The 26,044-nt window shown below is 43.9% G+C and overlaps 1 protein-coding gene across 1 annotated transcript; it reads right to left on the reverse strand.

The window, feature by feature from the left end:
- Positions 1-4,391: 4,391 nt before the first annotated feature.
- AADAC (arylacetamide deacetylase) lies at positions 4,392-25,742 on the reverse strand. The gene is made up of 5 exons (XM_028731314.2): positions 25,455-25,742; positions 12,647-12,869; positions 10,625-10,694; positions 9,262-9,433; positions 4,392-6,231 (listed from the first exon to the last, which is right to left on the reverse strand). The coding sequence occupies exons 1-5, from the start codon at positions 25,590-25,592 to the stop codon at positions 5,626-5,628; spliced, it is 1,209 nt and encodes a 402-aa protein (XP_028587147.2). The 5' UTR covers positions 25,593-25,742; the 3' UTR covers positions 4,392-5,625.
- Between the last annotated feature and the right edge of the window lie 302 nt (positions 25,743-26,044).

The following is a 26,044-nucleotide window of genomic DNA, read 5'->3' on the forward strand; positions in this document are numbered from 1 at the left end:
TGTTCCTTCATTGGCCAGAAGCTTGAAAATATCCTTGTCTTCACAGCTTCTCTGTACAGCCTCTTGATTTACTGACATATCCATCGTTTCTATAGTAGTGCTAGATTGGTAGTATAAGCAACCGCCCACAACCTGCATGGCAAATGCCTCACCTTGGAAGGATATTTTTACTAGTTCCATACCCTCTTGGGGATATTAGCTTCTCTGGGCACGACTGCAACCATAGCAGAATCCTGTAACTTGTCTTTTGGTGGAAGCTGAGGCTGCATTCACACGGCTGTTTATTCAATTTCCTTGACGTTTCCCCAACTCCACGTTATATTTTAGTTTTCACACAGTGTAAAAGCCAGTTCTGGAAAGCTGATGGAATATAGCAAATGTTTCGCACTTGTTTTCATGTTATTTGATTCCAGGGGCAGGGGATCTGTTTGCAGTTCCCTAAAGGCAGAAAATTGCAGGAGCAAAGTGATGAAGTTTGAGGTGGTTTATCAGCATATAGTTCTTTTCCTGCTGTTTTTATGGGGGAATCATAGGGAGAAAGAAGCATTCATGTGCAGAAAAGGTGGGGGAGTGATGATGCTGCCCAAGAACTTCCACTGTTGTGTAACAGCATGCCACCAAGTGTAAATGAAATTTAGCACGATACGCTGGCATATCCGTCAAAAGCCACAGCTCCGTAAAAACAACAACAACAACAACAACAACAACAACAACAACAACAACAACAACAACAACAACAACATTATTATAATTTATTATTTGTACCCTGCCCATCTGTCTGGGTTTCCCCAGCCACTCTGGGAGGCTTCCAACAAAAATTAAAAATACATCAAAATGTCACACATTAAAAACTTCCCTGATGCTTTCTAAATGTCAGGTAGTTGTTTATCTCTTTGACATCTGATGGGAGGGCGTTCCACAGAGCGGGTGCCACTACCAAGAAGGCCCTCTGCCTGGTTCCCTGTAGCTTTGCTTCTCACAGAGAGGGAACCGCCAGAAGGCCCTCAGCACTGGACCTCAGCATCTGGGCAGAATAATGGGGGTGGAGATGCTCCTTCAGGTATACTTGACCGAGGCCGTTTAGGTCTTTAAAGGTCAACACCAACACTTTGAATTGTGCTCGGAAACGTACTGGGAGCCAATGTAGGTCTTTCAATAGGCACTGCAGCTGAAAGGAGCATTAGGAAATGGGACAGAAGCAGCTAGCATTATAATGTGGAAAACTAACGCATTATTCCCCATTCCTGAATGCATCCTGGCACATCTCAGTGCTCCAAATTGGGTGTGTAATGACTTCGGACTTCTGCAATCTCATGATGAGTTTTTAACTGAAACTCCAAGAACTATTAGGTGCAAACTAGTGGTTGGTAGGCTGGTGGGGGCATTAATAGAGAGCTATTAAGCATTATACTGGGACGCGGGTGGTGCTGTGGGTTAAACCACTGAGCCTAGGGCTTGCCGATCAGAAGGTTGGCGGTTCGAATCTCTGTGACAGGGTGAGCTCCCGTTGTTCGGTCCCTGCTCCTGCCAACCTAGCAGTTCGAAAGCACATCAAAGTGCAAGTAGATAAATAGGTACCGCTCCTGCGGGAAGGTAAACGGCGTTTCCGTGTGCTGCTCTGGTTCGCCAGAAGCGGCTTAGTCATGCTGGCCACATGACCCAGAAGCTGTAGGTCGGCTCCCTCGGCCAGTAAAGCGAGATGAGCGCCACAACCCCAGAGTCGGTCACAATTGGACCTAATGGTCAGGGGTCCCTTTACCTTTATTAAGCATTAAGGAATAGGGTACCTCTGTATACATGTTCAACCCAAGAATTTGTTTTCAATACCACAACGAGGCTCCCAGTTCTCTCTCTCACAAATCTGCCCCTAGTTTCTCCACCCAAACTTTCTTTGTCTCTGCAGTCTAATTTAGAAGGGTGACATAGAGTTGTTGCCATTGGGAGTCAGAAACCTTGCAGACCTATTGCAAATCACCCAGATAGCTACCGTCTGCCTCACCCTGTTCTAGAACAATTCAAGGAACATGAATGAAATCTGACTTTAAAATCTATAAAACACTTGAGTGAGGCATACCTGAGGGACCACCTCCTTGCTTACCATCCAATCACAGCCTCTGCAATCTGCTGCTTAAGGCACAGACGACATTTAAAGGTAACAACAGACAGGACACTGGCAACATCTGCGAGCACCCCTATTGTCCACTAGGTGGCAGAAGTACAACACACAATTCTGTCACATCAGAAACCTTACAAATTTGGGGGGGGGGGGATTTATATAAGCATCAAATCTGACTGGTTAAAAAGATTACAGCACATCACATCAATAAAGACCCATTCACAATAGGTTCATGGGACTTGTGGCTTAAACGGACTGCGATGTGCTTTCCTCAAATAAAGCAATCAGACTGTTCCAATCTGTATAGGAAATGGTGTGTGTTTGTTTGTAGTGACCACATGGCTTAGCTGACATAGAATATGCACAGGCATTCTAGCTAGTCCGAAAATAAAGGTGTCAGCCCTAGGGTTGCCATATTTCAAAAAGTGAAAGTTGTTAAGCTGTTGGGTTTTTTTGCCCCCCCTCCCCCAAATCAAGTTTTTGAGCTATTTTTTAATGAAATTCACCAAAAACTAACACTTCCAACATGAACTGCCATGCACCCAGACAGTTTGCAAGGGCTGAATACCAGCTATGTCCGGGGAAATTCTGGGTGTATGGCAACACTGAAACCTTCATTCTGGCATCTTTGTTCCCCAAGTAGCTGGAATTTTTTTATTGTTCTACACTGCTGCACCAGCTGCAGCCCAGTGCCAATTTTGCTGTCACACACAGTCTGCCTGATCATATTGCCATTTTCAGAAAGATGCACGTTTCTGATTTCTTTATGAAAATATAATTTTAAAAATCGTCCCAGTAATACACAGCTATTTCCTTTTCCCCATATGTTGTTTAACCTGAAACCTATAATTGTTCTCTGGAGATGAGTTCTGATATATATCCTTTTGGATTTTGGGGTCTGCTTTTTAAAGGGATCCCATAAGCATAATCTTCTGGGGACATTTATTTTAAAAGTAGTGTTGAATGTTATTGGTTCACAAGTTTGGGGGAGCTTTCTGGGGCAGTTTCGAATGGGGGAAAAATCTTTTCTCTGGTGACGATGTGAAAGTTCTTGGTAGTCAGACAAAACACAGAGGCTGAACCCTGAGGAGAAGTCGGTCAGGAAAACTGGGAAGAGTTAACAAAATTAACATCTAATACATATGGGCAAGAGCTGGTGCTGAATATCATCACGAAGCATGGCTTGATTTGCAATAAGCTTGCTGGGAGAGGGCTAATTGTAATTGGCCGTGAACAGAATCCTAAGTTTCTCCTTATTCCGTTGTTTTCCAGTCACATCTGAATTTAAGTCATTTGCAGTGATTGTCACTGGAAGAGAGCTGAGCTACATGGGTTGTGAGGGCAGCACTGATTGCTGGTCTATCACATGTAAAATAAAATTTAAAAAACACCTCCAGCTTTTTTGCTTGAAAACCATCTTTTTTAAATTGCTAATGTTGTCAAAAGGGCAAAGGGTGTTTTGGGGGTTTTTTTTAGGAAGCATAGAGTGCTTTCACAGCTACTTTCTCAAGCAGCAGCCTTCTGGGGGAAAATATTAGGTTCCATGGGCATCACTCATTGCAACATAAAGTGACATTATTATTATTATTATTATTCAGTTCACTTTGGAAGGCAAACTTACCAAATTCACATCTTCCCCAAACAATATGCAAACCAGAATGCAACCATCCTTCCAAATTTGTACTTTTCTGAATTTTGCAGAGCAGTTTCCCAACCAAACAATGTGCTTGCAAACGTGTAGATTTGTAAAAGTGGCATTCAAAAATGTGTTTATTAGGAGAAAATTGCACTCAAATGATAATGAATATTTGTAAGTTTAAAATTATAATAATTGAAAACTGTTGCAAAAAAAGTGGAGAATAGAATTTAAGATTGGAAAAGTTAGAAACGGAGAAAGCCACAACTCAACTGATCTTCTTCCATCCTTACTGATGAACACAGAACAAACATATAACCAATCACAAGACACCTTTTAACCAACTCTGCTTCTTATCCCCATTCCCATTACAAATTTAACTCTTCCTTGGGATCATAGAACTTTGAAAACCGAATCACTTCTTTTTCACAGAACTCTCATACAAAGCCAGTGTCCCAAGCCCCACATCACCTACTGATCAATGTGAAGTGACATAGGCTTTTTCCAGGATATTAGAATCATTTTCTTAGTGAGTGCTACAATACCATTAATTTGCACAACGGTAAATGACCGTATAGCATAGTTCAATTATCTCAATGTTCAGATTGATAAACACCCACAATACACTGAAGCAAACAATTTAAGTCAACATACATTTTGTTTATTGTGTAAGGGACACCAAGTAAACGAGTCAAGAAAATAACATATAGTGATTCTGTAAGAATTTGACAGCTCTGTTTGACATTGCAGTACTCAATAGGTTTAAAAGATAAACATCTCAGTTTCCCTCAGTAGGGGAAAAGAGAGAGAATTGCTAGATGAGATAAGATCTGGTCATTTAAAACATGACATTCCAGGCATGGATAGGGGAGAAATTTGTTTGATTTGCATTTTAACAAGATTCTGAACTCTGCAAAACATGAACCAAAACACATGTATTTTTCTAAATGCACACTTCTCTGAATGTTGTGATGCAGTTAGTCAACAAAAAATATATGTGGAAATGTATATATTAGAGAAGTAAGCATATATTTGTGAAAATGGCATTATATTTGGGAACAGGCTTTCAAAAATGTGTAAAGTAGGTAAAATTCCATAGAAACTGTATATTAGGAGAAAAGTGCACCAAAATGCTGGCGCATTTTTTTGAGGATCGTTTTTAAAAATGCAAACTGAATTGGAAATGTGGCAAATGGAAGTTTGGGAAAATGAGCAACTGAGATAAACTGAAAATAACAGGTCCATACCTTCTTAACCCAAGGCTGCTTTTACAGCAAGTCAGATCGTCCCAGCTGTTTACATCTGAACCCATGAACTCTGTTGAGCAGACAAAAATTTGGAAAGGTATTGTCTACCAAAAGAAAAGATATAATGGGCTCATATGAAACTGTCAAGTGATCTCAGCTATGGAACTTGGGCCAAACCCTTCAAGCTATTGATCAAAACCCTTACCTTTAAGTCAAGTAATAAACCTGCTATTCATCCAAAGTCTTCTCTTAACTCGAGACAAATACCTGAGGGTACTATGAGCCATTGGCCAAAAGGTCACTTTGCAGAGCCAGGTAGAATCACACGAGTCTTCACAAAAGCAAGCCAGAACAACATATAGGTCCAAAACAGCAATTTCACACCTGGAAAGTACCATTCATTTTGTTCCAATGTTTTATTTTAAATTAAGCATAATTTGACAGATACAACAAAAGAAACCCCAAACAACCATCTTGGTCTTGTTCAAAGAAAGGATTCTATAACAATTACCAAACCACCACCAAAGTACAATATCAAAATTACTCAGAGAAACGATCATTTCCTCCTGTATAAAACCCAAGTCAAACTGATTGGAGCCAAAGGCATTCCACAGATGCAGCTTCGTTTATAAGTTCTTATTCAACCACTCAATGTAGTCATTTGCCATCTTCTCTCCCACAGTTAAGATTAATGGGCCTGTACTAAACATCGCAGCCCCATGGACAGTATTCTCATGTTGATGTATTACATTAACTCCTGCCTCCCTAAGTCGTGAGACATACATGAGTCCATCATCCCTCAAGACATCATACTGGCATGTGATGACATATGTGAGGGGCAAGCCATGCAGTTTGCTTTCATCGACCAGCAGTGGCGCTGCTCTTGGATCCAGAAATCCTGGGTATTTTTTTCCAAGCTCGGAATTGCCATAGACTGGCTTGGTATAAACGTGACCCTTCTTAAACCTTTCAGGTAGCCAGTGACTCCAGTTTGCAAATTTAAACAAATGGCTTAGCTCTGCGGGAACATGTTGGTTGGCCTCCATCGCCCTGTTTAGAGACATGTCAGTCGTAAAGTATTCGCTCCAGAATCTCACCATTAACGATTTAGGCAGAATTAGCATGTTCGCATTGTCTCGATAAGACGGCAAGTCCAGATCAATCGTCTGAAGAGCAGGGTAAATTAAAACCTGGATCTTGAATTTAATTTTGACACCAGGATCACGTAGAACCTGTAACAGTTAAGGGGGGGGGGGAGAGATGTCATTTATTACACAAGAATCCCTCCTGGCTCCATGTCAGATGGACCACCTTACCAGAAAACATTTTACAGTGCAAGGAAAAGGAGATATTCACACACACACACACACACACACACACACACACACACACACACAGTATAGGCTTGCAGTTTGCCTGCCTCTTTTATTGAAAATTACACATGCTGATATTTATACCCCCAGTATTTACACTATCATCTGAAGTGTTTAATATTCTTTTTTAAGTAATTCGTATTTACCAAGCTCTCATCTGTATCTGTGGAAGTTGCTAATAGAAGCTCAAGACACACCCTAACCCTACATCAGTCTTCCCCATCCTGGTGCCCTCCAGATTATGCTGGATTAAAACTCCCATCATTGCTGATGGTGGATTGGGCAGAAAGAAGTTGCACTTCAAAACATACAGAAGAAGAAGAAGAGTTTGGATTTGATATCCCGCCTTTCACTCCCTTTAAGGAGTCTCAAAGCGGCTAACATTCTCCTTTCCCTTCCTCCCCCACAACAAACACTCTGTGAGGTGAGTGGGGCTGAGAGACTTCAGAAGTGTGACTGGCCCAAGGTCACCCAGCAGCTGCATGGAGGAGCGGAGACGCGAACCCGGTTCCCCAGATTACGAGACTACCGCTCTTAACCACTACACCACACTGACAGCACCAGATTGCGGAAGGCTGTTTTACACCTAACCCTAAAAGACAGAAGTCAGAAGCCCACCAGGTTCAATGTGATTTTCAGCATAATCCTAAACATTCCTGCTCAGAATGACATTATAGTGTTCGATAGCATTTGCTCCCTAGTAAATGTGTTTAGGATTTAAGCCTTACTTAGTAAGTAAACCAATTTACATGTGCTGTACTGCTAGGCATAAATAGGGGTACACACACACACACACACACACACACACACACACACACACTTTTGTTGAGAAGCTCAGTGCCACCTTTTCAACAATGATCAAAGCTGATTGACCTGATAAATATTATGGGAGCTCCAGACACTTCATATATCCAAATCTACACAATCAGCTGCCCTATAAACTCCACAGAGGGTTGACTCAATTTTAGTAGTGAGATCACATTTTGAAATGATTTATACAAAAACATGTCTCCTGGGTTGTTGTATTTTTTAACCTCTCTTGAACGAAATTCTGCAGAATCTGGCATAGTGAGATACTATTTATGCATAGCCAACAAAATACAATTATCATTGGCGACAAGGCAGTGTTTCAACTTTCTTTTCCTTTATTCAGGGAACCTCCTCCATGTCAAGTTGTCTGCCAGAATATCCCTCTGATCATCTGCTGAAAAATCTCATCAAACTGCACCTGGATCCTGAAGGCATTTTAGGATACCCACTTAGTTTGGGCTGGGCACTTTCCCAGCGCTTGATTTCAGCAAGGAACTGCCACAAAGGCTTACTAGGCCGGAACTAGGTCATACAGTAAAGGTTTGCTGTAGGATGGACCATCATGGATGCTGGTGAGGGATGCCATGCTGGGGGTGGGGTCGCTAATTGGGAAGCATTGCAGGACCCAGAGGAAACCTTGCCCAGCTTCCCCTCAAATCTGGCATGGAGCCTCAACTAATAATAATAATGATGATGATGATGATTGTATTTTGTTGGCTATGCATAAATAGTATCTCACTATGCCAGATTCTGCAGAATTTCGTTCAAGAGAGGTTAAAAAATACAACAACCCAGGAGACATGTTTTTGTATAAATCATTTCAAAATGTGATCTCACTACTAAAATTGAGTCAACCCTCTGTGGAGTTTATAGGGCAGCTGATTGTGTAGATTTGGATATATGAAGTGTCTGGAGCTCCCATAATATTTATCAGGTCAATCAGCTTTGATCATTGTTGAAAAGGTGGCACTGAGCTTCTCAACAAAAGTGTGTGTGTGTGTGTGTGTGTGTGTGTGTGTGTGTACCCCTATTTATGCCTAGCAGTACAGCACATGTAAATTGGTTTACTTACTAAGTAAGGCTTATATCCTAAACACATTTACTAGGGAGCAAATGCTATCAAACACTATAATGTGATTCTGAGCAGGAATGTTTAGGATTATGCTGAAAATCACATTGAACCTGGTGGGCTTCTTGTCGCCAATGATGATAATAATAATAATAATAATTTTTTATTTATTTATACCCCGCCCTTCCTGGTTCAAAAACCTGGCTCAGGGCAGCTAACAAGAAATTTAAAGCACTTAATTGTAAAAGCAGCATAAAATACAGTATAAAAACATGAATAACAATAAAATTCAAAGTTCAGAAATCAATTTAGGGGAAATCCATCTAATAAACATTAGATAATCACCAGGGCTACCTGGCTGAATTAGTCCTACTTGGGCCAGCAACAAGGCCAGGGGAGAATTAGCTGTGGGGTCTCAGAGCAGGTAATCTTCATAAAAGGGAAGGGGAGAGGGAGGGAAGAGAAGGGAAGGGAAATAAAAGATCAGGCTGAATTCAAATTAAAAGCCGGGCGGAATAGCTCTGTCTTACAGGCCCGGCGGAAGGAGGTTAAATCCTGCAGGGCCCTGGTCTCATGGGACAGAGCATTCCACCAGGTTGGAGCCATCACTGAAAAGGCCCTGGCCCTGGTTTAGCATGGTAAACAAAGGTAAGAGTTGCAGCCATTGCTTGGTCCACCTTTGTCTTTGGCCCTGCACACCATGCGCTGCCAAAAGGTTGCCTGTGATGAAGCTCCTGCTCCAGAGCATCTGGTGTCATGTTGCTCCAGGGCACCATGAGAAATTTGGAAAGGTGGCTTCCCATATCCAGTCACCAAGTGTGGGGTGCCTAGAATAAGCTCCCGTTGGAGGATCCCAGTTACCTAAGGATACCGGATGATGGTGTCAGCCCTGCTTGTTTCCCCAAGGTAGCAGGTTACAGGATGGCTTCGGAGAGCAAGGGTTCAGATGCATAACAAAGACGAAAGCGGCTCCTTTCGAAAGCCCAACTTTCCAATACGTTATGACTCACCTGCTGTGCCACTGCTGCCGCTAAGTTCCCTCCTGCGCTGTCTCCTGCAACGCACACCCTGCTTGCGTCTACGTTGTATTGCTCAAGGACACTGCTCTGCAGGAAGTACTTTGCCACTGTGAACACATCTTCAAACTGAGCTGGGAAGTGGTGTTTCGGTGCCAGCCTGTACCTTTGTGAGACAGTTTACAAAAAGAAGAATTGGTTGTGAAAGGAAAGCAAATCTAATTTGTGACATGGATGCTAGGTGTCCCCCCCTTCAATTAAATTGACTTCCTTCAACATATAGTTTGGAGCAGTCACTTGTGAACTTGTGCCGCTGATTACACCCCACCAACTTACCCTTCACCAGGCAAACTAACTCCCCCTTTCTCTCTCACTGAATTACAACTATTTGACAAACTCAATGCAGTTTAAGAACTGATCTGGCAGATGTAAACACTGGGCTTCAACTTGACCTTGAAGAGTCCCACATTTTGCTGTATGGCATGGTTCACACATAACATCCAACTCCTATCACCCCTGGCTGTTGGCCATGCTGTCGGGGGCTGGTGGAAGTTAGAGTCCTACAACATATGGAGTGGACTACATTGCCTAACCCTAGTTTAGAAGGCCTTCTCTGCATTGGTTCCCCCACTTCAGAATTCCCTTCCTTTGGACCTGCATTGAGTCACCATGCTGCAGGATTTTGGGAAAGCCCTGAAGACCTGCATTTTCCAATTTTTAATTGAGAGCTAGCCCACACAGCAACCATCCACCCATTACCACACTCCATCCATCCATTACACCATGGTGCATCTGCAGCAGTGTAACTGGATGTCTTCCTCTGTCCCAGCTGCAATAAAACATGCCTCTCCCTTATCGGTCTCTGTAGGTGCTGTAACTCTCCAATGGTTTGGATTGACCCCTGATGGCACATTCTTTCATTGCCTCTTCAGACAGACAGATGCCAACAAACCTCTGCCTCCAGCTGAGGAAAATTAGCAAAGCTATGTCCTTCTTCCCTCCTCTCTTGACTGCTGCATGCTGGGAAACTCACTTCATTCGTGTTGATGGGACTGGTGGCTATGCATTACTCCCATGCTATGTGAATGATATGCAATTACGCTTAACTGTAGGACTTTGTTCCCTGCATGCTACAAAGTCCAAACCCAGGTTGCATTGTGCTGAAGCTCACTGTAAACTGCTTTGAGGTTGCCTGGGGTTTTAACCATCAAGCAAGCTATAATGCTTATTAAATAAATAATCAGTGGGCTTTAGTATGCTCAGTGCATGTGTTAGATTGCAGCAATTAAGCTTAGTTTTCTGTTTGCAAAGGATCAGGTGTTATTCACAATAAACACTCTGAAGCACCATTCCTTACTCGACTGATACGACGACAGCATTTAGTGTTTCTGAAGTCCGTCTCGACAGGAGGTCATAGGGTTGCATGGCTGCAACAAAGTAAGTAATAAAGAATATTTTATTGCTCTTCTGAAACAAATAGACACACAGTTCCCTGTTTCATTTGGCAGTAGCTTTTTCTGCACTTTCTGTGAATCCCTGCAGTTCAGCACTTGGCAATGAAATAAACTCCTGTGCACACCGCTTTATCTAAAGACAGGAACTCAACAAACCATTCACAAGTGACTTGGCTGCAGTCCAAGAAGGTGTCCTAGATGGGATCTTAGTTTTCATATCTCACACCTTGGATATAACATGTCCTTCGCAGCTTTATATTCCCTAAGAGATATCATTTGCACTCTGAGTATTTTATTTTATTTTTCAAAAAGAAGAACTTACAAAATAGCAAGCCATTCATTTATACAAATTAGATTAGATTTTTTTTTGGGGGGGGAGCAAGAGTTAAACCAAAATATGCAGCAGACTAACCAGAATATCAATGCTAACGATGTACTAAAAATGCAATACTAGGGCCCACTTACGCTCTGCTGGTGCAGGGTCCATTCACCCAGTATGGGTGATTTTCTCCCCATCCCCACTGAAGCCCTGAATGTCACTGCTCCCAGAGTTCAGGGGCTGAACCCCTGGATATGGTTTGATCTAGCACATTATAAGTGGTTGCTAGAGGAAGGAGGAGGAGGAGGGGAAATATTGGTTGCTAGATCAAGCCAATGGCCCATCTAGTCCAGCAACCTGTTCTCACAGTGGCTGGGCAGATGACAGGGCGAAGCCAGCTCGCAGGACCTGAGCACAAGATCACACACTCCCTTCCTGTGGCTTCATGCAACTGGTATATCCTCCATAAATTTGTCCGGCTGCTGTCAGGGTTAGGAGGAATGGTGGAGAGCCCCCTCCTCCTCCAGCACCTCCCAGAGAAGAGGAAGACAGTATAGATCAGGGGTCAGCAAACTTTTTCAGCAGGGGCCCGGTCTAGTGTCCCTCAGACCTTGTGGGGGCCAGACTATATTTTGAAAAAATAAAAATAAACAAATTCCTATGCCCCACAAATAACCCAGAGATGCATTTTAAATAAAAGCACACATTCTACTCATGTAAAAACACCCGGCAGGCCCCACAAATAACCCAGAGATGCATTTTAAATGAAAGGACACATTCTACTCATGTCAGAACACGCTGATTCCTGGACCATGTGCAGGCTGGATTTAGAAGGCAATTGGGCCAGATCTGGGCCCCGGGCCTTAGGTTGCCTACCCATGGTATAGATTTACAACAGGGGTTTGCAGAAGGTCATGGCTCTGAGACAAAAGAGGGGCAAAGCTGGGAGATAATGGGAGGAGAGGAGGGGTGAGAAGAAGAGCCGAACACATTATCACTAGAAAGCATTGCAGACGCCCCCCCTCCCAGAACCCGGTGAGCAGTGAAAGCGGTAGAGCAGAACGCTAAAAGCCAAATGGCCTTAAGCAGCCCCCGTAAGGGGCGGTGGTGCTGTAGACAACTGAGAGAGAAGTGGGTGAGGAGATTACTTGGAGCAACGCCATTACCCCGAGAGGCGACATTCTAAGCCTCTCTCTGTGAACATTGAATAAAATACATTGGTAAGAGCTTCTTGTCTGTCGGTTACTGGCAGCCTGCCATGGGGAGGAAGGACTGGATTCCCAGAAGCCTGACAGCTGCCTTCTGCTTGCATAACCAATGGATGCAATCGGATTATTTCAGTTCTTTCATCGCGTGCCATATAGTTCATGTGGTTTACCTGCTAGATGCAATCTACAAGTTAATTGCTTCTCTCAGACTTGCAGAGAATTAGATGGCGGAATACATCCTCTGCAGGTATATTGTCGTTGGAGCAGAGGAGACGCTCGCCGGAAGCACATTGTCAAGTAGCAGCCACCGTGCTGTCTTGTATCACGACACCGGTCTCAAAGACATTTCAACTTTCAACTCAAGACCCACATTAGCAGAAACAAGCACACATGCTTACCTGCCGATCCTAGACACCATCCACCCCCATGAATATAAATCATAGCCCTCTTCAAGGAATCGGGCTGCCCTTTAGGGATATACAAACGGACTGGGACACCATTAAATTCTGTGTCAGTCACAGTGACCTTTTCATCCGATGTTGGCGGTGTTTGTTCAAAACTGGTGAGGCTCATCATAACGTCCATGTGGTGCGCGAGACCCAGCTTGTTGGCAACTGAACCCTGGAAAACAAGAGGTATATTAATGCCAATGTATTACGCAACTCTCAAGCCACATAAAAGACTACATTCATCAGTGCCTCTTTCCTTTCTCCTTCATATCAAAAATAGCCTAAAAGTTGGGCATGCATATTAACATCGTCGTTAATCATTTGGAATGGTATGCACATCCTGGAGCATTAAGAAGTTCCAGGGATTGCAAAGCAGAAGTGGCGTTTTGCATTAGAAAGAACACTGGAGACTTTGTGATATCTGTTTCTAAATATGCATGTTCAACATAAAGGAGGGACTAGGCACCCAAGTATATTGTGTTCATCTACAAAGCAGCAACAGTTTCCCCAAAGCCAGCAATATCCACTTGCAGCTCCCCCCGCCGCTCCTTTCCTTCTTTTTTCCAGCCAAATGCAAAACTCAAGGCTCCACCAGCTGACCTGTTTATTCAGTATTTATCTTAATTTCCTTGCACAAAGTTCATGCAATGGTTGGACTAAGGCTGGTCTTTACATAACAGTTCTTATTTGTTTACAGAGTGGCTATATGATAGTACAGTGGTACCTGGGGTTACATACGCTTCAGGTTGCATACGCTTCAGGTTACAGACTTCGCTAACCCAGAAATAGTACCTCGGGTTAAGAACTTTGCTTCAGGATGAGAACAGAAATCGTGCTCCGGCAGCGCAGCGGCAGTGGGAGGCCCCATTAGCTAAAGTGGTGCTTCAGGTTAAGAACGTTTTCAGGTTAAGAACGGACCTCCGGAACGAATTAAGTACTTAACCTGAGGTACCACTGTATGCATTCATCTTGCATTCAGTAGTTTCAATGCTTTTCCCTGTCACTTTCGAAACTGCAAAAAATATTGGGGGGGGGCAGGGACGCGGACTTATAAAAAATATTGGGGGGGCCCGGGAAAGCTCATGAATAATAAATAAGCTCATGAATATGCAAATAAAGTGGCGCCGCCTCCTCGTGAGCGAATAGGGGAGAGCGTGCTGCGCCTATTAATCAGCTCCAAAGGAAATTGGGTGGAGCTTTTGCTCGGGAGGGAGGGCAGGAGGCATGCAGCCCACCCCTCCCTGTGCATTTTGGGCTGGGGGAGGGGCGGCGATGGCGCTCTGCTGGAGGGGCGCCGGAGATTATTGGGGGGGCGGAGCCCCCCCAAACGAATTTTTGAGGGGGCTCGGGCCCCCTCAAGCCCCATGGAGTCGGCGCCTATGGGGGGGGTTGTTCTGCTAAGGTGAAATATTGCTTGTCTAGGTCAGATGGAATTGCCTATAACATTGCACTTGCAGTGAGGACACCCCAAGGTGTGTGAGATGCCATCCCACATACTGTCTTGCTCACACTACTGTGAACACAGATTTTGGTTAGCTTTCATGATAGCTAAATGCTGGAGAGGGGGACAAACACCTTCCTCACAGCCACATTCCCACCATAAATCTCACGCTCTCCACCTGACATTTAACTATTTTTACTTCCTAGCGGAGACAGGGGGAGGTAAAGAAAAGAACGAAACACAGTTACGGGTCATCAAGTGGTTCATGCAAACTGTCATGCTCTTGGAGAGAAATAAATTAGATGTGCTTCTAGCCTTTGTTAGAGTGTTTCTCTTTTCTGTGTGTGCTGTATTTATGTTTCCAGCTCCTCAGGAGAGATTCCAAATTCAGCTTAGCTCCAACAGCCCTGCCAGTGCCAAAATCAGTGGTTGTATGCAATGATAGTCGTACTCAAGAGTAGACCCATGCAAACAAATGTGTGTGACATGGGTTATTAATTTTCATGGGTCTACACTGAGTAGATATGACCACATAAGACCAGAAATTGTCCAGATTAACCATTGAGACCTTCAGTGTGATAGCCTATTATTTTTAAGGCTTCCCTCCCCCTTTTGAATCTCCCAAACTAGAGAATCTGGGTGGGTTTGGACATGCTTTTTTTAGAATCTGAAGCTGCTTTTATATGTGATGGAAAGTAATGTGCATACAAAAAGAAAAGCAATTAACTTCTGGACAGAACCCATGAAAAACCATTTAAGTGCTGTCTGGATGGTGATGCCATTATTGCATGGGAGCTAAGCACGGTTTCCAGTTTCATTTACTCACTCCATAGACCATGGGTAGGCAAACTAAGGCCCGGGGGCTGGATCCGGCCCAATCGCCTTCTAAATCCGGCCTGCAGGCAGTCTGGGAATCAGCGTGTTCTTACATGAGTAGAATGTGTCCTTTTATTTAAAATACATCTCTGGGTTATTTGTGGGGCATAGGAATTCGTTCATATTTTTTCTTCAAAATATAGTCCAGCCCCCCACAAGGTCTGAGGGACAGTGGACCGGCCCCTTGCTGAAAAAGTTTGCTGACCGCTGCCATTGACCTATGAAATTTCACAGATCTGTGGTTCATGGCATAGTGTATTGAAATCAATTAAAATGGCAGGTGGCCTCTATGGAGGGGAGTAAAATTTGGCTGCCATTCAAAAGTGACATGCTACTTGCCCAGTTCCCAAACACTTCCCAGAGGCACAGCAAGCAGGGTGGCAAGTGAAGTGGCTGCTACTATCATGGCAGAGGCAGAGGCCGCGGCGTTGTGTGTTGAGGCGAGTGTGTTGCAGAAGTTGGAAGCCATTGGTGGCATCATACCAAGGCCTCAGTGAAGTCTGGTGCTGTCCTTGGATTTGGGTCAAGGAGAAATTATGCACAGAATACAATTCACAGAAAACAAACAGAAAGAAACAAAGATACCAAAACCCACAGAAGGCAATATAACGCTGCGCAAGAGGGGAAATACGTGAGGAACACGAAAACCGCCCCTTTTACAATCTGTTTCTACAGCACACATAAAGACTAAACTGCCCCTTTGCACACATACTGCAGAAAATGCACTAATTGTATTCTTCTGAAAGAGATGACCGCACCCTCACCAATCAGTTATGCAGCTCAGCCGGCTTGAGCTAGATATTCCAGTTAAGGCTCTTAAGATCTATAAACCAACAGATTGTTATTTCAGACACAGATATGGACATGTAAAGGATTGTCCAAACAATCACCCAAAGGTTTTGCACACCTCTGAACCCCTCTCTTCCCATAGTCCTGTGTTCCGCTGCATGACTTGGTTTGTACAAATGCCTCATGTAAACAAAATGTCAAAAGAAAAAAGAAAAAAGCCAGTCAGCGTTGATAGTTACACTAATTCTTAACATTACAAGGGACCTAAGATTCTGAAGATAACTCTTGAGAACCAGTTTGGGTTAGCGTCCCTAGTTAATTCCAACTTTGGTCATGCGCAGGCACTACTGGTTCAGTGGAACATTTGACAACGCAAGTTCCCCTCACAGAGCCACAATTCCCAGAATTCCCTGGGAAGAAGGATTGCTTGTTAAGCCACCCTGAGAATTTTATCTCTGTGTGGTGATCCGGGGTCTCCTAACAACTCTCAGCACCCTTAACAAACCTCATTTTCCAGAATTGTGGGTAAGGAAAGCTATGACTGTTTAAAGCGGTACCATAGCACTTTAAATATATCGTGCGAATGTGGCCCTAGTAGAAAAGAGGCTGTGGCTGCAATTGCCTAGGTGAACACTGAATTCAACAGGGCTTATTTCTGGGTTGGCACATATAGGATTGCACCATAAGTCTCTTGTTTACATACATCTCCTCGAGGGAAAGAGAGGATTAACACTCCCAAACCATTTGTATGACAAGTCTTTTGCAACAAAATATATTTGCATATGTGATACCATCAAGCAGTGACACAGCCTTTTCATTACATTAATTAGTCCACTCACTTACTTCACTCACATCTGACAATGATTTACAGTGGTACCTCGGGTTAAGTACTTAAATCGTCCCTGAGGTCTGTACTTAACCTGAAACTGTTCTTAACCTGATGCACCACTTTAGCTAATGGGGCGTCCTGCTGCAGCCGTGCCGCCGGAGCATGATTTCTGTTCTCAACCTGAAGCAAAGTTCTTAACCTGAAGCACTATTTCTGGGTTAGCGGAGTGTGTAACCTGAAGCGTATGTAACCTGAAGCGTATGTAACCCGAGGTACCACTGTATGGCTATTGGTTGCCTAATGATGCTGGATTGTTTCCAGTGATAATATGCAATCCCTGTTGGCTTCTTGTTCTTCTCAAGTAATTTTGGTGTATAAGCCTCGGGACCCAGAGTGATTTACCAATCAATCCCACGTTTTAAAAGCTACAGTTCCCAGGATTTGGCGGGGGGGGGGGGTCCATGTCTTAAAGTGGTACAAGAGAGCTTAAAATGTACAGTGCAAACGAGGCCCGTGTCAACAACTTTAGGTTTCTTGCTAAGTTTTATATTTTACATTTCAAGTTTTGCTAAAGGCCAGAGGAGGTCTGACCACGCTCTTATGATTTCATTATACTATCACTACGTGATCCCGAAACCCACAACAAACAATGGCCCCCACCCAGCGGCAGCTGGACTACTCCAAACCACATGCAGGTTGAGAAATGTCAGCAGCCTATTCTTGTTTCCTTTTACAGGAAGTGAAGGTAGCCCACCTGGAAATGCTGAACTCCAGGCAGGTAATCAATCACTGGCATCCTTAATTCACAGTCTGCAGGAGAGGCCAGATGTGAGGAGGAAGTCATAGCAGCATAAACAGCAACAGCAGGAGGCAATAACTGTTAAGGAGACAGGCAGTGGAGCCAAGCAGAGGCGCTGCGTGGGTCGTATCTGTGCATGTTCCCAGACTAAAGCACAGATCAGAATACAGTTATCTTCAGACTCCACGCTTCTCTTAAGTTTTCTGGGGCAGTACACTAAGGGCTGCCTTTGTAAAAAAAACATCATCACCTCCACCACCCCTCTCCACCTAGTCATAGCCACCCCAAGTCATGCTACTACATGTTGTTTGAAAAACAACGAATAAAATCATTACTACTACTACTACTAATGTAGTACTACTAATGTAGTACTACTACTAATGTAGTACTACTAATGTAGTACTACTACTAATGTAGTACAAAATTGCAACAATAAGGAAGTGGGATTCATAGACTCCCTCTTTAAAACCTGCTGTTAGCTCAGTAACATAATACCATAACTCTGTATCATAGAACAAACTGTTCCAGTATACAGTGGTACCTCAGGTTACATATGCTTCAGGTTACATACGCTTCAGGTTACAGACTCCGCTAACCCAGAAGTCGTGCTTCAGGTTAAGAACTTTGCTTCAGGATGAGAACAGAAATCGTGCTCTGGCGGCGCGGTGGCAGCAGGAGGCCCCATTAGCTAAAGTGGTGCTTCAGGTTAAGAACAGTTTCAGATTAAGTACAGACCTCCGGAATGAATTAAGTACTTAACCCGAGGTACCACTGTATATTCAAACGAAAATTTAGTGTTATTCAGGGTTTAGCCAGCGACAAGCCCCTGTGGTCTCTGCCCCTCCACCATCTACACTGAAGAGGGGGAACACTGTGACTCAGGCTACGGAACCCTGATCATGCCAGGTTCTAGGCAAAAGGTAAAAAAGGTAAAGGACCCCTGGATGGTTAAGTCCAGTCAAAGGCGACTATGGGGTTGTGGCACTCATCTCACTTCGGGCCAAGGGAGCCGGCATTTGTCCACAGACAGCTTTCCGGGTCGTATGGCCAGCATGACTAAACCGTTTCCGGTGCAACGGAACACTGTGATGGAAACCAGAGCGCATGGAAATGCTGTTTACCTTCCCACTGCAGTGGTGCCAGTTTATCTACTTGCACTGGCATGCTTTCGAACTGCTAGGTCGGCAAGGGGTTCTACATCACAGTCTACCTGTGTAGACAACATCCATCTCTTCAGACATTCCCACCCCACACCTGTGTTTGTGAATGGGGTGGGGAGCTGCTGGGGCCAGAGGATGCAGCCCTGTGCTCCCTCTGAAACAATGTCAATTGCACGAAAGGGTAACACCAGAAAAGGGCTGTTGAAGTTCATTAAAAGCCTCTTAATTCTTTAGCAAACTTTGGCTGAAATGACAGGATTAAGAAGAGTTTTCTTAATCCTTCTCTTTCTTTTAAACCTAGAGCAGCCTAGGGCAGGTTGCTTCTGTGAAAAAGAACAGGGAAAGGGCTTAATCCTTTCTCTTCTGGTCCTTTGTCTGCTCAAATGTCCTCTCCTTATTTTGCTTTTCCCCCCTACAGAGGAAGCAATACATTCCATGACCATAGTATGCCATGGCAGGCAGCATATAAATCTCGGTTATAGTATCCGAAGGAAACTGCATAGCTGATATAGATGCTATTTCAACATAGGAATGATTCCTGAATTTACTTTACTCCAGCATTTGTGGTGTTAAACGTATCTTCCAGAACTACCGTATCTGCTGCTAAGCAGATGAAATGTCCATGGATGAACCAATCTCGTTTATTCTAAAGAATCATCACCTAAAATTAGAATGTTGTTTAAGCTTGCACAAAGAGCTGTTTTGCAACCCAAGATTTGGACAAACTGACCAGAAATCATTTGAGTCCAGAATCCGTGGTTAGATATATAGTTAGATTTATAGTTAGACCCACACCCTCTCTGGCAACACTGCCTGATATCAGCACATTATGCTGCCCAGAATGCATGATCTTTGGTGTTAGACATGGTGCATGAAACATTCTTGTGAAAACAGTGCAGTGTTGGAGAGGAACTGCATGCAAACTGTCATAGAACATAGCAAGTTGCTTTACACTGAATCAGACTCCTTGGTCCATCTAGCTCAGTGGCTCTCCAGAGCTTCAGTTAGGGTACATTCCCAGTCGTACCTGCAGATGCTTGAGAACTTTTGCTTGCAAGGCAGGTGCTCTGCCACTGCACTGTGGTCCTTCCAAGGCCGAGGTTCAAATCCCAGCATCTCCAGGTGGAACAGGGAAGGAGTCCTACCTGAAATCCCGGGAGAGCCCCTGCTAATCCGAGAAGCCATACCAAGCTAGATGGGATCAGTGATCTGACTTGGTACATGGAAGCTTCCCATGTTCCTATTTGCTTCTGGTGTTTTTTCTGTACTGCATTAGATTTGCACAAAACCAAAAAGGGGACAAGGGTCTACATAACATTTGCACAAGTACTAATTTATATTTTTTTAAAAAATGGAATGATTTCCATAATTTATCTCACTATAGTGAGGAAGACTGTGGTTAAGTGACCTGTGTGCCAGATTAGTGGGCTGTCCAGCAGCTGATGGGCAACTTCAAGGTGCTTCCCCATTGCTCTCCTTCTGACCGACTGGGAGCGTACTCCTCCATCAAACAGAGGGTTTGACCTCTGGAAATTTGGACACACAGCCACCTACACTGTTTTGGTTGTCATTCAAATTCATAGCCGGGCACATTTTGCCAAAATCAATGCATTGTGGATAGAGAAATAGCTACACATACATCCAATGTGCCCCATGATCCTTTAGGGTTGGCAGCCGAGCTCTCAGTTTAAAATATACTTTAGGGGTTGGAACTGGGCTTTGATAATGTGCATTATGTGAGGGTGCATTTTCTCCAAGTACAATTTCCTGGCCAAGGCCCTGGGCAGTTTGCTCGCCTTCAGCCTAATTCCTAAAATGGGGAGGGCTTGCACCCATGCATGGATTTCTCCCGCTAATGGTACTGTACATATGCAGGTTTCTTTTATTCTAGGTGTTGATGGTGATGATTAAATACTTTCATTAATAAATATTGTATTAATATTTATTTATATACTGCCCTTCACCTGCAGATCTCAGGACGGTTTACAGTACAAAAGCACAAAATACCTAACACACAAAAAGCCAACACAATAACCCTCCACCCACCCACAGCCCAAGAAACATTTCGAAGGCCATAGATTCTTCAATACTCCAAATGAGGATATACTCCAAATGCCTGGGTTAAGAGGAATGTTTTTGCCTAGCACCAAAATAGTAATAAGAGTATTATCTTCAAAGGCATATTCACATATGAGCAGCTGAACCCACAAGGACCCCTGTGTGATCAGAAATCCTGATATATAGGGTGCCTACATACATCCTGGGACGCGGGTGGTGCTGTGGGTTAAACCACAGAGCCTAGGACTTGCCGATCAGAAGGTCGGCGGTTCGAAACCCCGCAATGGGGTGAGCTCCCATTGCTCGGTCCCTGCTCCTGCCTACCTAACAGTTCGAAAGCACATCAAAGTGCAAGTAGATAAATAGGTACTGCTCCGGCGGGAAGCTAAACGGCATTTCCGTGCACTGCTCTGGTTCGCCAGAAGTGGTTTAGTCATGCTGGCCACATGAGCCAGAAGCTGTATGCCGGCTCCCTTGGCCAATAAAGCGAGATGAGCGCCGCAACCCCAGAGTCGGTCACGACTGGACCTAATGGTCAGGGGTCCCTTTACCTTTACCTTTACCTACATTCAGCTGTTCATGGGCACCCTTTTGCAGACATTGCACTGAACATGTGGGTATCAAGGGGGCAAGGTTAGTAGTGCATGATTTGTGGGGGTGGACTGGTGGCACAGTTCACCTCTCTCCCTCTCCATACATTTACCATATACAGAAGAAGGCATGGATGAAGCTGAAGGCATCTGGCACAGGAACATAAGAAACTGCCTTATACTAAGTCAGAGAATTGGTCAATCGAGCTCAATACTGCAGACACTAACTGGCAGTGGCTCCACAGGATTTCCCCCTGCCCTACCTAGAGATGCCAGGGGTTAAGACAGAGACCTTTGGCATGCTCTACCTCTGAGCCATAGCCCCTCCCATTATGTAGCAACACCACACATTGCCAGAAAACCCCCGCGGTATAACAACTAAAGTTTATCCAGGATCAAGCTTTCAATCCATTTATATTGTGTTGTCCCACACACATGATACCAGAAGAACAAGCAGGACGAGAAATCTCACGTTGTATGTAGATCACTATCTACATATATAAAATATAACTGGGACAAGGTTTAGTGCTTCAGATTTCTTACGAACGTCTGTCTATTTTGTTTTTCTCACCTTCCTCCTGTGGCTTTAAAAAGAAGCCCGGAAGAGAAAACGAGAAGTGAAGGGAGAAAGCTTAATATCTGACTGTTAGGCTGCTATTACAGGCAGAGGAGCAACGTCAACAAAAAAGATACGGCAACTCAGCACTTGTTGGAGGGGTTTGCTGTGAGCAAAGAAAACACAAGTTGTGTTTTCTCTTACAGGCTGTTACCAGAAGAAGAGAAGAAGAAGAGTTTGGATTTGATATCCCGCTTTATCACAACCTGAAGGAGTCTCAAAGCAGCTAACAATCTCCTTTAACTTCCTACCCCACAACAAACACTCTGTGAGGTGAGTGGGGCTGAGAGACCTCAGAGAAGTGTGACTGGCCCAAGGTCACCCAGCAGCTGCATGTGGAGGAGCGGAGACGCGAACCTGGTTCACCAGATTACAAGTCTACTGCTCTTAACCACTACACCACACTGGGACTTGCAATGCAATGTTGCAGTGTGGAGCACTCCTGTTTATGAAGCCAGCCAGCCTGCCATTCCCCCTTGCAGGATACTTCATTCTGTTCTCCCTAGTTTTTCCTTCCGTACTCCCAGCAATCAATGGCCATGAAGTGTGCTTAGCCTTCATCAAAGTGGCTCTTTTGGAAGGGAACGAATTCCCAACCCTTTAGAGATTTTCTCGTATGTCAGGGCTCCCCCTGCTCCCCCTGCTGATACCTCCCCGCTTCTGCGCAGGTGGTGCCATTTTGGAGAACAGAGTTTGCTATTAGCACTAGACAGCCAATGGGGCAGTGGTTAAAGTGTCAGACCAGGACCTGTGATCTAAACAACACTGGCATGAAGCCATAATTTAACAGGCAAAGCTTAAAGGCTTGGGGATCCCACAGCAGACCTTGATAGCGACAGGCTTCGAGAAAGGTAGGACTATAATCCGCCAGCGTATCTGGGACGTAGAATTACAATGCCACATGAGCGAAATGATCAAACATCCAGCAATAAGGGACCAGGGGAGAGGTTTCTCTCCAGCTAACTATCTGTCAGGTCTTCAGGTACCCAAATACAGACGGTCTTTTACCCTCGCCAGATTTAACGTTCTCCCTTCTGCCTTACTTCAGGGCAGATTTGAGGGTAAACCATACACAGCACGGGTCTGCCCTTGTGGCTCGTTGGAAGTTGAAACTGCTTCACATGTGCTATTACGTTGTCGTCTTTATGAGGATATACGTTTGACTTTTATTACACCTGTTTTGCAAAAGTCCAGGAAAGAATCGGAATACCATAGTTTAAAACTACTGCTAGAGGACAAGAATCCCAAGACTACATTAAATGTAGCTAAATTTTGTGCGTCTGCAATCAATTGCAGGAAGCAAGTGGTATCCCATAATGTCCAAACCCCTAAATGTTAATTACAGGGGGCAAGCTAACAATTAATTTTAATTTTTATATTTAAATCCTTGTTATATTCATATTGTCCCTTGTATTTCTGATATTTTTTATGATCTGTGATATTGTGTGTGTTGACGCTGGTCTGCGACCGTATTAATAAATTCATTCATGGATTTAACAGGCACCACATAGATAAAGCCTTTTAGTATGCAGAGCCGTGATAGAAGAAGAAGAAGAGTTTGGATTTGATATTCCGCTTTATCACTTCCTGAAGGAGTCTCAAAACGGCTAACATTCTCCTTTCCCTTCTTTCCCCACAACAAACACTCTGTGAGGTGAGTGGGGCTGAGAGACTTCAGAGAAGTGTGACTAGCCCAAGGTCACCCAGCAGCTGCATGTGGAGGAGTGGAGACGCGAACCTGGTTCACCAGATTACGAGTCTACCGCTCTTAACCACTACACCACACTGGCTCTGTTAGGAGAAGCTGAACTCATCAAAGCTCTCCCAGGGTAAAATAATAAAAGTTTTGGGCCCTACTGGAACAGCATCATCTTCTGTTCATGCTTTTTTTTTATTACCAGAAATGGCTCTCATGTGGAATGGAGAATTCTAGCCCATGCTGCTTCTTCCATCAAAGTGATGGGGAAATCACATACCAATAATGCAGTATGTAATGCAGGAACTCTCTAGTTCCATGCAGAATTTGGCAACCCTACCTACCTCTCCCATGTTAGTCATACTGCACCTGTTTGCCTTGCCACACACCTCCCAACAATCAGATTCAGGCGAGTGCTGTATGCCTCCCCCCCCCGCTTTGCGTGACACTTTTCTTCCTGTTGCTCTCTTCTGTTTTCCTTTATTTTTCTCCTTTCTAAGGCCGCACTTTTGTGACCTTTCCACCACCAGGCAATTCAAACACCCAGGGAGTGACATGAAAACCGATGCCACACCCCTAAATTCTGCACACCTCAGCAAGCGCTCAGAAAGCTACTCTTTTAGCAGCATGCCAGCAATAAAACACACAAACCCTGAGGTGTGATCACAGTGTTGGCTGGAAACCAGCAAGCAAAGCCCTAGGGACCTTGCCTCAGAAACAGGTCAGATTCCCATATGTATCTGATGCCTTATAGTTGGTGAATAAATGCAGCTCTTGGGTGCTAGTCAGCTTAGCTTTTACTTAAAAGCAGACTCATTGAAATTAAAGACAATGACTACATTCAGTCAATTAATTTCAGTGGGTCTATTCAAAGTAAAATTTAGTGACTACCACCCATTGGGTCCTCTTTCTGCATATGCAAACAGATTTTTACACTTAGGGACAAAAACGTCCAGCAACTTAATAGAATCAGAGAATTGCAGAATTGGAAGAGACCACAAAGGTAATCTATTCCAACTCCCTGTAATGCAGGGATTTTTTTGCCCAGTGTGGAGCTTGAACCCACAACCACTTGCTACCCAGAAATGGGAAATAATTGTAACAAGTTCTGTAATTTTATGCGTATCTCTCTTTTTATGCAATCCACCCTGCGGCTCCTAGGTGATGCTATAGGTAAATACATAAGCAGCAAGCTGGTGAAAGTCATGCATGTATGCAGTACAGCAAAACAGATACCTAAAAGAAAAGTAATTTCAGTCTGTGCTCAATTGCTGCAGTAGCCACAATTCACTCGGAGATCATTAACAGTGTCTGGCATGGTAGATATATTAGCAGGGATGTTCCCCTCTCCCTTACACCAGATTTCAATTAGAAATTACATCAGTGGCGAGGAAAATTCTAAGAGCTTTCCCCTTGATTGATTGCTTCTAGCATTAAAACTGGTTATTTATAGCAGCAGCCGTGCAGACTAAAGAGTGTGTATGAAATGTGAAGCGTAATTATATCTGTTATCAAAGGGAGCTTTGCACTGCTTCTGACTCAAAAGTAGGGTGCTCAGATTTCTACAGCAGCTAGAGAATAACAGAGAAAACAGGATGCACTGCCTTGTAAAGCTATTAAATGGTTTTAAAAGCTAACAGGTAAGCTTCCCTTCTATTTGTATTCATCTTCATATGTAGGACATTTCTGTCCAGAGAGTCAAAGAAAAAGAGACAAATGAATTCTGTTTCATGATGCCCCCACCAGCTGCCAAATAATGCAACTAATAGCTGTTAGTTCTCATTTTGCACAATCCCAACATTTTTCAGTAAGCTCCCCCCCCCCTCCCCGCCACACCACCTTTTTGCATTCAAGCAATCTCACATGCACAAGACGCCTGGAATAAAGAAACGTCTAAGCTTACCACATGGTCTAAAGTTCTAAAGACAGCACCAATGAGCATCAGCTTCCAGCGGTCCTCAACATTCTCTGGTAAGGGGCTGTATATGTAATAGGCAGTCAAAACTGTAGCAATGAGAAGGCACAGTAATTTGATTCCCATCTTTTACTATCTACTTCAGTCAAGACTGATTCCCATTGACTAGTCTCCGTGAGTTTTAACGGAGGCAAGTCAGCTGACAGCAACAAAGTTAGTCTGCTGTTACACAGTATGACTCACACAGACCCAGAGAGACCAGCTCTCCTTTGATCACTAGGAAACAGGTTCGGCTTCTAGAGTAAAGGCAAAACTTCACGCTAGGAAGCATTCAACCACCTACAATAGGATTACTGGAGTTGTTTGTGCTGCTTGAGCCGAGGTTTCAATAACAAAGCAAGGACGACAAGTTTGCACTTATTGGTTCTACAGATTCCACAGCTCTGGTGTTTAAATTAAAATGAGGAAATGCAGCGTTCTCATAATAACAAACAACATAACCAGTGATAAGCAAGACCTTTGAGCCTCCGAGTGACTGATAAGCTAAAGACTTCGTCTCAGTAGGGAAAGACTAAGAT

Source organism: Podarcis muralis, chromosome 6 (assembly GCF_964188315.1).
Source record: "Podarcis muralis chromosome 6, rPodMur119.hap1.1, whole genome shotgun sequence".
NCBI classification, from domain to species: Eukaryota; Metazoa; Chordata; class Lepidosauria; order Squamata; family Lacertidae; genus Podarcis; species Podarcis muralis.

Coding starts and splice junctions, on each gene's coding strand:
- AADAC (XM_028731314.2), bottom strand. CDS start 25,592: ATGGGAATCAAATTACTGTGCCTTCTCATTGCTACAGTTTTGACTGCC. Junction 12,870..25,454: donor TTAGAACTTTAGACCATGTG/GTAAGCTTAGAC, acceptor CTTGTTTTCCAG/GGTTCAGTTGCCAACAAGCT. Junction 10,695..12,646: donor ATGGTGTCTAGGATCGGCAG/GTAAGCATGTGT, acceptor ACTTTGTTGCAG/CCATGCAACCCTATGACCTC.